Raw genomic sequence first — 11,007 nt, 5'->3', positions numbered from 1 at the left:
GACCAGAATCTCAAAGGATTGTTTCCAACATATTGTGGAATCAATGCTACGAAGAATTGAGGCTGTTTTGAGAGCAAAGGAAGGCCCTACCCAGTATTAGTATAGTTCCTAATAAAGTGTTCAGTGAGTATAGATTCACATGGACATTTCGAAAAAACATACTATCTGTCACAAAAGAAATCACTATGGGAGTAATGACCATAGGGTAGATCAGTTGCTTATTGACATCAATAATCACATCAGGTCGGCATACATGTGACACGTGAAAGTATTATGATGTGAAATTTGATAGTCATATAGTTAATAGAGAAATTGCATGAAATTGCATGAAACATTAAATTCTATGTTTCACGTGTGAAGGGTTAACATTTAACATGAGTTTTGGTATAATTTCACATTTCAAGTTTATTTGAGTTTAAAAGTGCCTTTTACACAGGGTCACAAGACTCTTCACTTTTAGATAAAATCACACACATGATACAACAATGGTAAAAGACGTGACAACATCTGATATACAAGAGTTTACAAAACAGATATAAAAGATTCAGAAGAGAAGAGAGTGAGATAAAAGAAAATTAAAGTTTTCCATCGTGGAGAATTTAATTTGTTTTCCAATGTGATTTAAAGAAAAATGACACTGTGTCTGACTCTCTGACATGGATTGGCAGGCCGTTCCAAAGGGATGGGGGCGGCTCTATAAGAAAAAAATGCCTGCCACTGGTATAAAGGGCTGAAAGAGATCAGCTAGGCTGGAGGCTGGAGGCCAACCCATGAAGTGCTTTAAAAGTAATAAGGAGCACTTTGAAGTCAACTCTGACCTTAATAGGAAGCCAATATAGTGATTTAAGGACAGGGGTAATGTGTCAGTCCTACAAGGATTCATGTAGCTGAGTGTTAGACCAGATGAAGGTTGTGTAAAGCTGTGTTTGTAAGACAGGATAGAAATGCATTGACTGATTGAATTTATTTGGGAGCAACACAAAATGCGAGAGAATGTCCCAGAGGATAACACAAGCAAGTGTTAAACACTTATTTCCACCGAGGTCCTCGTTGGAATACACACAAGACAGGCATCTCTAAATCTCTAATTTGATGAATGCCCCTCTGAATGCCCCTGAAGGAGTATACAAATTGAAAAAGCAAATAATATACCCTTACCTTGAGTTCCATCTAGTGGCACAACTTGAGCACCCACTGGAGAAAAATAGTATAATGTCTACCTGTCTGCATAGGATTTTTAAATCCAATCAAATTATTTCAGATCTCATTCAGTTATACATAAGGTCATAATAATTGAAAAGCTTTTGCCTTAGAAACTTGTCTTGGCCTGGGTCGACTTAAACAAGACCATCATTTTGCGCTCCGATGTAAGAGCGGAGTGATATATCACAGAGCACACAAGTGAAGAGCCAAATCATTAATGTGGGGGCAGGTGGGCATGCATACCAAGGTTCAAGGTGTCTTTTATATTTTCTTTTTTTCTTTTCTTTTTTCTTGCTGATCCTGGTCATATGATGGCCATGTTGTAGTATTTTTTTCCCCTCTACACTCCATATTGGCATCACAGTAGCTCCATATACTGCGATAATGCATCAGTTGAACCAATAGATCTAATGCAGGACTTTTATTTAGATAGGTAGTGTATTATCTCTACAGCCCATTGTGTTGCCATCACATATTGAATCAGGATCAGCATAGACTTTAGGTAGCAACCCCAGGCCCCACTTTGTGTTTTCAACCCCACTTTTTTCATTCTGTACAGTCTCTGTTGGTTGTTCTAAAGAATACGATAAATCATAATTGTTTCTACTTTTTGTTAAAAATGCATTAATTACCATTGCTTATGAGCACAGTATTGGTGGTGGCTGAATAAAACAGTAGGCTATAATATATTTTAGGTATTATATTTCTTTTCGTTTTATTCATAGGGCGCTTTTATTTTGAAGGGAGGCTGAGTGAGAAGGGCTGAACCCGGAGGGCGGAGGCTCAGAAAACCATCCATCCTCCATCCAGCTAGCCACATTTCTTACATCGGGGATTGCCGGCACACGAATTGTGTAAGACAGCTATCAAACTTTCTGAATGACTAATATTACAATTTTCAAAAAAATGTTTTGTTTTGCGAGCTGATAATATAATGTAAAAACTGGTAGGTAGTAAGTCAATATGGTTTAGCCAACGCTAGCAAGCTAGCTAATGTAGCTTTGCTTTGTATCAGACAACCGGATGGTATTCATGTTAGCTAACATGAGCTAGCAGATTGTCTAGACATTTGTATTGAAACACAAAGGTTGTGGGTGTTTTTTTCACTCTGATCGAAATAAATAATTAATGTTCGGCCGCAAGACAAGCTAGCTAGTAGTATGCTAACTAATACAGGTCATATGATGCGTCTCTTTTTTATTCCATCAGTTTATTCAGGTCTGGAAATCATCATCTGTTGAAATGAGTGCTGCACCTAACCATCGACGAACCAAACCTGGTGGTAAGCTAACGTTTTGCGCTAACGTTAGTGTAACAGGCTAAGCTCTGTCGTCTCAGCAGTGAGACGGGCTAGTTGCACTGTCTGTATCTAATTATGTTGCTAAATGCGCTAATAGGGTCCTCTTGCCTGATGGATGCGATGTAACGCTTTAGACTAGAGTTTATTCTAGCTAGGGACAGAGTTATGGGCTTTACATACACACTTGTAGAGGGCCAAACCCATATCCCATATTTCCTTTTTACATTGTCCTTTCCAGTACTATTTCAGAGACTATTGGATGTGTAAGTAGGCCCATGATTGCTCAGATCGCCAGTGTAAGTTAGGGTTTAGAGAGGCCATGAGTGCTTGTGTTGGGTTTAAGGGGGCAGCTAGACAGCTAACTCTTACACCATCGCTAGTGTAGCAGATGTGAATCATTAAACCTACATTTCCTGTGCATCAGCCCTACCAAGAAGCTAGCTTGGCACTCCATGTCACTCCATGACACAAGAACTCCAGAGAGTGAGTGCTGTTACAGCACAATGGAGAGCTCTCACTTGCTGACTCACATCTGCTACATCCCCCTCCCCCCTAGTCCCCCTTGTGCATAGTCCTAATGAATAAAATCCACAATGAAATGTAAATACATTTACATTCTACATTCTACATTTACATTCTAATACATTTTTATTACATTACAGGCATTAAGACTGCCGTTCCCACCAATGGCTCCAATGGCCCAACCTCCCAGATTCCTGGACTGTCTCAGAGCGCTACTGAGGGTGGACCGGAGGCAAGAATCAGTGGACGTCGTGTGGGAATATTTGCAACTGACTCTGATTATGTCAAACTTGCCAAACAAGGAGGGCAGAAGGGTAGCTATTCTTTGTCTTTTTAATAATAAACATGCTATATTTCACATACACACTTACAGGAGTTACCCATGACCTTTTCACTGTACTACAGTATATAATGGCCTTGATAGAATTTAGATTTTAATTTCCTTAGGGTGACTTAGGGTGTCTATAAAGAATATATGTTAAATTCAATGTATATTTAATTGTAACTGTGTTGTGTATGCTGTAGGCTACTCCAGTTAGACTCTGAAGACATATTCCCAGAATAAGGGATTTAAACAGAAAGAGAATAGCCAACTACTTTTCCAAGAAATTCTTTTCAATTGCTTGTGTTATTCTAATACCCACCATAGGTTTATTGTGCCATGAGGAAAATGTGGAGGATAAAACCCCAAAACCTTACACACCATCTGACTGGTACAATGCCCCTGGACCCGACGAGCAACAGAGGTAACCTACCTGTAACATTTTGATGAAATTGTTATTGCTATTATTCTAACAGAAGGTACAGCATCATGTGTCTCGAAACTGCAATCAATTGTAAACAAAGCATGCTTATAATTCCAGGAGAACAATGCTGGTTGTTTACATCAACCCTACTGTAAGTGATGTAGATTCCTGCAGAGTCTGAAAGCACAAAGGTGGTTAATTGTCTGACATGCTTAAATTGTAGCCTCTTGGCTAACATTCTGGAAGGAGGGCGTACTCTTATGGTTTTGTACTTACAGCACAAGTAAAGCAACATCCCCTGATATCATGACATCTGAAGGATACAACCACCAGCCCCTAGCTGCTCCCTTTGGGACTGATAACATTTCAGCCTGGGAAAGGGAGTCTGATAGCTTTACCCATGGTAAAGAGAAGGTGAATAGTCCAAACCCCCCAATTAGTGACACTGTGTCAATGTCTTCTTTCATTGGTCATTATATTTTTATGTTCATCAGTTCATCACTTGAGTTTACTCAATCATTGCATTCAGACAGGGTTTGGGAGGGGCCGGGCACCATTGTTCGTATATTCTTTGAAAAATCTTTACTAGATTATTTTGCTAGTTTAAATCATTTTCTTAGTTGGACAAAGCACAATACTAATCCCACTGGGATGATAGCCTGGTCTATATGTACAGATGAGACCTTACTGATTACTGTCTCTGCTGGACAAGGGATTTTGCTAAAATGCTTTATCACTAATGTTAATTGAAACATAGATGTAATAGCCCTCTGTGTTTGAATGCATATGAACATTACATGTGCTTTAAAAACTTGTTTGACAAATCCACTCATCAGAAATGATGAATTCATTTTCAGTTTCTGAAAAGAGAGTATGATTTGTCTCAATGGCTTGTAGGCTATGTAGACTATTACTTTTAGATTACTGTACTATATTTTCTAATACTTTATGGTTAGTGCATGACTGTATTTTTCATTCTTAAGAAACATTTAATGTCTTCCCAAATAATTTGGTGAGGTCGCCATCCCAGTTTGCTCATTTATTACTTTTTCCTCCATGTCATTGTTTTTACTTTGCGAGTCATTCCATGTCAAATCAACAAGCCATGACACCCACCATATGTGTTTCTGTATGTGTATGAAGTATACTTTCAATGTACGAAGTATGCAAGCGTACATTTTGGAACAACACATAGATTCAAGCGTCATTCCATGTCAAATCAACAGACAAAAGAGGGCACTCACCATTTCAGACTGTTTTGAAATAGTTTCTGTAGTTAGAAACAGATAGGGTAAGTATTCCTGCAACATTATTTTGTATAAATATAGTTTAATCTCTGAGAAATAAGGAGCATTCATAAATCCTAAATAAATAAAAAAGTAATAAAAAAAAAAAAGAGACCAAAATGCTAGGCCCGGATTATAGATACAGTATTGTGAAAAATATTATCGCGACAATCAGCTGTATCGATTTTATTGCACAGCCCTAATTTGAAGGTTAACTTGTGAATTAACACTGAGAACAATTCATTTTGTTGGCACTTTTCACCTAATAGCAGGGACAGTGCAATCTAGTGCACTCTGGTACTATCACACTGTATAATAGGACATAGGACACACAATTTAAATTACTGTCAGAGGACTGATCCATACTGGCCGATACAATCTTCTAAAGGAGTGATTTGGAGGGTTCATGGGTAACTTTTGACCATTGTTTTGCATTCCTCATGTCTTAGTCATTCCCAGGTAGGACTTTGGTCCAAATTGGATTTGTGGTTTGAATTCCATTGAATAATCTATGAATCCTACAAAATGAAAATGTTGATACAATCAATTAGTTTGTTTCTCAGAGATTAAACTATATTTCTACAAAATAATGTTGCAGGACTACTTCTCTTATCTGTTTCTAACTACAGAAACCATTCCAGAAAAATCTGAGATGGTGGGTGTCGAAATATTTTTTTGTCTGTTGATTTGATGTGGAATGACGCTTGCATCTATGTGTTGCTCCAAAATGTCTGTTTGCATACTTCATACATTGAGAGAGGTGTCTTAAAAACGGTTCAACTACAGTATAAGCTCTAAGCAAACAACTAAGTACAGTAATTATTAGGGCTGTGCAATAAAATGTATGCAGCGGATTATTGGTCCTTGCCAATACCCAGCCCTAGTAATTATAGAATCCAAATCTTCCTTATTCCCCAACAAGTCTTGTACAGTTTAGGATCAGTTACAAGTAAAAATACCAGGCACATAATAGATTACATTGCGCACCTACAGTATTAGCAAGAAGAACAATCTTACGCATATTTTTAATTTCATAATAATAGTTCAATACTTCAAAAAAATAAATCTTCAACTTGCCTCTTGCACAGTATTATGTTAATTATATGATATGTAGTATGCCAGGATGGTTTTTGAAACATACTGTAGAAAGTTATTTTCCAGAAAAGCTAAACTTTTCAACATTCTGGTTCTTGCCATAACTAACTGTTCCCAACGGTTTTTGTTTTGATGTGCAGAAATCCCCAGTCGACGATGCTGCCTGCATCATGGAGAATATGTCTGTAACTGAGGTCAACAAATACAAGAAAATGTGAGTGCCTCCCTTCCATAATCAGGTCTCCCGGTCTGCCAATAGGTTGCTAAGTCCATCGTTTGAAATTGACCAACTGTAATCATGCCACCATAACAAGCTTGGGGTAGATTTTAATTTTTAATTCACTTTGGGCATTAAGTGAATAGACATTTTAATTGATGCCAGTCCTGCGCTGTAAGGCCGTTCATACCAGTACAGAAGAGAATATACAATATTATGTGCCAATAATGCTAACCATGGTATACATACAGTATAATATATGATAATTTAATGTAGGGAAATACTGTATGTGTTCAACGTACCCAGTAATATAGTCTGGTTTCTTTCTTTGAAGGTCCTATGACAAGAAGGACAAGAAGACAACTCCTGTAAGCATGTCAAAGCTGTTGAGCTTCGGTTATGTAGAGGAGGAGGAGAAGAAGTCCACCAATGACGATGATGCCTCAAGTATGAGAACTTAATAGTCTTTGACCTGTGGAGGAACTTGTTTGATTTGTCAATGTTTTTTTCAAATGAATGTGGATCCAGATATCAGTGTTTTGAGGAAGTCACCCGCAGTACTATACTGTAGGTCTGTGCTGCAGAAACTATGAATTTCTCAACACTCTCACTCCCTTTTTTCTCTGCCAAAAACAAACACTTGAATACGGATTAGCTAAAGCGCGATTCAGATTTGAGATCCACGCAAATAATTCATTGATGTCAATCGAGACATTAAGCGTACGGACCGCAAGTCTCAATACCACCCTAAGTGTGAGTATGTTGGTGTCCATCACTAACAATGTGTTTGTTGTTTCTGTGTTGTGTTTCTCAGGTGTGACCTCAGAACAGACGAGCACCATAGCACCAGAGGATGAGGATGACCTGGAGTAGGGGAGGAGTCAGTGTCACTCGCCAAACACTCCACGCTACCCTCTCTGACTCACTGTCTGTCATTACATCCTCTAACTGTTAAGTTTTTAACTAATGCAACAGTACTATTTATTTCCCTTTTTCTTTTTCTTTTTTTTACTCCATGTTGTTCTTGTTACGCCAAAACATCTTATTGATGCTTGCTAGGTTTATATTGTTGTACTCGAAATTTTAAGATGAATTGTATGAAACGTACATGAGTTAGTCTAAGTGGTGTACAATGAAATGTATTTGGGATTCAGTGCTGTGAACATTGTTTTTTAACAAGGCCAACTACAAACACAAAAGTGAAATTTGTGCTTTTCAGCTCTTGTGTTCAGTATGATCAAAAACTGAGAGCTAATCCAAAACCATGGAAACATGATAAGGGGTTTGCGCATCATGGGGAGGTAGATATGTTTTGAAATAGTACATGCCAATAAGTCATATTTCATTCTAAAGATAGGCTCTCCAAAAGTGATCCCAGCCTATCCCATACCTTGAGTAGGGTAGGGTATAGTGTTATACCTTTTGTGATGTTCTATCTACTGTGTCACTTTCACATATTCAGTAGGCGAATGTATCATACTCTGATATTGTTGGCTTTAAAGTAAAGGTTTTCTTTGACATAGGGGTCCATGTAGCTCTGGGTCATCCACTTCACACAGTAAAATGTGTGACCCTCTCAAGTTTTTATACTGTGGAGAGGTCCACTTTACCACACTAAGGGCCGGTTTCACAGACAATGCTTAAGCCTAGTCATGGACTAATTCACACTTTCAATGGCAAATTGCCACTGAGGATGCTTTTTAGTCTAGGACTAGGCTTAAGCCTTGTCTGTGAAATCAGCCCTAAATGTATGATCCTCACGTTTTTCTTAGATGGGTACACTCAAGCTTGTGTAAGATGTCATTCAAATAAAGTAGCATGTGCATGTACCTTTTGTTCTCTTGGTTAATTAATTTAACTCCTGTAATCTTCTGACAGATAAAACCATCATAGACTACATCTTTTATACACCAGAATTAAAAGCAGTTATCGATTCCTCTTAAGTCATTATTTATTTGAGGACCCTAGCCCCTACATTTAGCCTTTTTTGTATTACCGATCTATTTCAAATACAAAACAATCGTAATTATGGGGTAAACAATTAGCAACTATAGGCTACCACACCAACAACAGGCTACCTTTATACATTTGTCGCACCACTGATTTATTCAGCACCATGGATAGCTGCCATGTCCGATTGATTGATCGATATGCTTGCATGTAGCCTTCAGAAGCATTACATGTGGCCTGCAAGGCATTTTTTGGTCCAATTGAATTTATCGTTTGTTTATTGAAATCATGTAGGACAAAAACGATACGCTCTGCTGTGGTCTCCGTCAATCAGAATCAGACGTTTCATGCAGCAAAGTTGTAAACACTCCAAAAATAACTCCATAAATATAACAATGAATATTAGGCTACATTTAGCTGTATGTCTTTCACAATGATACACTGACATTTCAGTTTATTCTTATCTTCCACATAGTGTATTATACAGCTTAATATATCAGTTTATAAAACTTTATATGAAACCTTGAGCAAGGCCTACATTCACAGTGGCTTTTGCGCATTTTAGTCATAATCTTTGGGACCTTCTCATCCAACATCAATGTCCGTTGTATATGATGTCCATGTACTATCCAGTATATCTATTTGCCGGGAACTGTGGCCTTATTTTTCATTAATTTAAATTGTATAACCCCAGTGCCATTATATAACCGAGCCATAGAACTCACCAATGGGTAAGCTCCGTTGAAGTCACATGCCACATGCCGTTACAAAATAGCTAGCCTACATTCAGACATTTAGTTATAAAAGTATGTTGTAACTTTCCGTTGGGTAAGGAGCTGAAAGCATTGAAATACCGGCCATGCGTCAATAATGAGGTTACACAACTGTCGCGCATGATGACTCATAAGTCCAGTTCTGAAGGATTCAGGAGACTTGAAATGCAACTATAAGAGTTGAGATCATATGTTTTCAGGTAGCATGTTCAAGACACGAGGAATTACACCTGAGGAACGGTAGGACAAATCTTTATAGGCTACTACTTGATTGAGATATTTGGATATAGCTACAACATAACTTACGTTCTATAATAAGGATAAACCTCTGTTGATCTCAAGAATATATATATATGAGTATCAACTACAGTAATATGTCGTTATTGATTTGGCTTTGATGATGTCCAACATTTATTCTCTCATGAAGGTATTGTAGCGAACGGCGAACGCCACTGACAGATACTTTAAGAGGTAGCCTATGACTAAATGTCCGCACAAATCCTCATGAGTCAGTTCTGAAGAGTTCAGGAGACTTGAAATACAACTAGAATGATCTAGTATTTAGATAATATTTGTTTCATAACAAATAATCTATTGACTTTTTGGTGTTCGCTGTTTTTATAGAACGGGGATGGCTATTGCCATTCCAGATCAGCTGGGTAACCGCACAACTTCCACAGCTGGCTTGTGGCCAGAAATGCTGGAAATTGCACGGAAAGCCTGTCAGGTTGATGACTTCAATCTTGCCGCTGAGATCTACAGCTCTCAGCAAGCAGATCTCCAACAACCGGACCGGAGCCTTTGTCTTCTGAAAGCGGACGCGCTCAGCAGTGCTGGACGCATAGCAGAAGCCTTGGATACCTATTGCACCGCCACCAACTTGGACAGATTACGACCCGACGAACTAGAGCATCTCGTTGATTGTATTACACACACTTTGCGAAAAAAAGAATTGTGCGCTGACTGCAAAGAGACAGGTGCATCCGACGACGATCACCAGACGTTGGACCTTTTCTCATGTCAACTTTGCAAGTGCTTGCTATGCGAGCCAACAACGTTAGAGTGCGGCCATACGTTCTGCAAACGATGTGTGGAGGAGGATGTTATCAACGAATGTACACTATGTCCTTATAAATGGAAAAAAAACAATGGGGAGCTAAATCCTTCTAGGTTTAGAGTAAATGTTGTCCTAAGCAGCCTTTTGGATAAGTGGTTTTACACGGAGAGTGAAGCAAGACGATGTTGGCTTGAAGGAGAGAAATTGCGGGATAAACATGACTATACCAACGCTCTTGAAAAGTACAACCAAGCTGTAGAAACTGGTAAATAGATCACTCTTGCGTTTGATAACTCTCGGAAATGTTGAGGAAATTTGGTGTAGCATTAAAGAAACCTATTAAGTGGCAGTCATTGGTGTTGCGCAGTCCTAGGATCTCAGATTTTAATACTACTACAGCCCATGCTTGGTAAGTGGGAATTTAGACCAAAATATGACATGAGCCAGTAAAGCTCATACAGACTAATTATGACACATATCAATATAGGCCTACTTCAAGTTAAATTTAATACCTCACTTACTTTTTGATCATGTACAATCTGTGTGCATGATCTCCAAAGGCTCCAAAATCTCCAAAGGCTTTTCATGATTTCAAGATTCTCTCAAAACGGTTGAAAGGAAAAGGTCAGAGGGGAGGAACCAGGGATCTCCTACTCCAATAGGTTTTAAGAGGGAGGCGAGGATAAAGGACGCAAGGAATCAAAGAAAGACTTTTCAAAGGGTTAGGGTTAGGGTTAGGGTTAGGGTTAGGGTCAGCCTCTGTTGGTATATGATTTAGCCTGACCTCAATTTCTGAGTAATCTTACTGGTACTTACCTGTTAAAGAGAGGGAAAGATTGCTTATTTGTTTTTATGTAT

The 11,007-nt window shown here is 38.5% G+C and overlaps 2 protein-coding genes across 2 annotated transcripts; both read left to right on the top strand.

Annotated features, from left to right (window-relative positions):
* Positions 1-2,445: 2,445 nt before the first annotated feature.
* On the top strand, positions 2,446-7,242 carry cUnh7orf57 (chromosome Un C7orf57 homolog; the record flags this gene model as incomplete). The annotated part of the gene is made up of 7 exons (XM_083685075.1): positions 2,446-2,485; positions 3,166-3,339; positions 3,675-3,771; positions 4,050-4,185; positions 6,293-6,366; positions 6,704-6,816; positions 7,184-7,242. 7 exons carry the CDS (start codon positions 2,446-2,448, stop codon positions 7,240-7,242), a joined length of 693 nt encoding a protein of 230 aa, XP_083541201.1.
* Positions 7,243-9,741: 2,499 nt separating this feature from the next.
* LOC310815338 (LON peptidase N-terminal domain and RING finger protein 2-like) lies at positions 9,742-10,422 on the top strand (the record flags this gene model as incomplete). Its single annotated transcript, XM_083685074.1, has 1 exon — positions 9,742-10,422. Exon 1 carries the CDS (start codon positions 9,790-9,792, stop codon positions 10,420-10,422), a length of 633 nt encoding a protein of 210 aa, XP_083541200.1. The 5' UTR covers positions 9,742-9,789.
* Between the last annotated feature and the right edge of the window lie 585 nt (positions 10,423-11,007).

Source organism: Argentina silus (genome assembly GCF_951799395.1).
Source record: "Argentina silus genome assembly, chromosome: 14".
In the NCBI taxonomy this organism is placed as follows: Eukaryota; Metazoa; Chordata; class Actinopteri; order Argentiniformes; family Argentinidae; genus Argentina; species Argentina silus.
The sequence above is the reverse complement of the archived record's forward strand: the minus strand, read 5'-3'. Positions and strand labels throughout refer to the sequence as shown.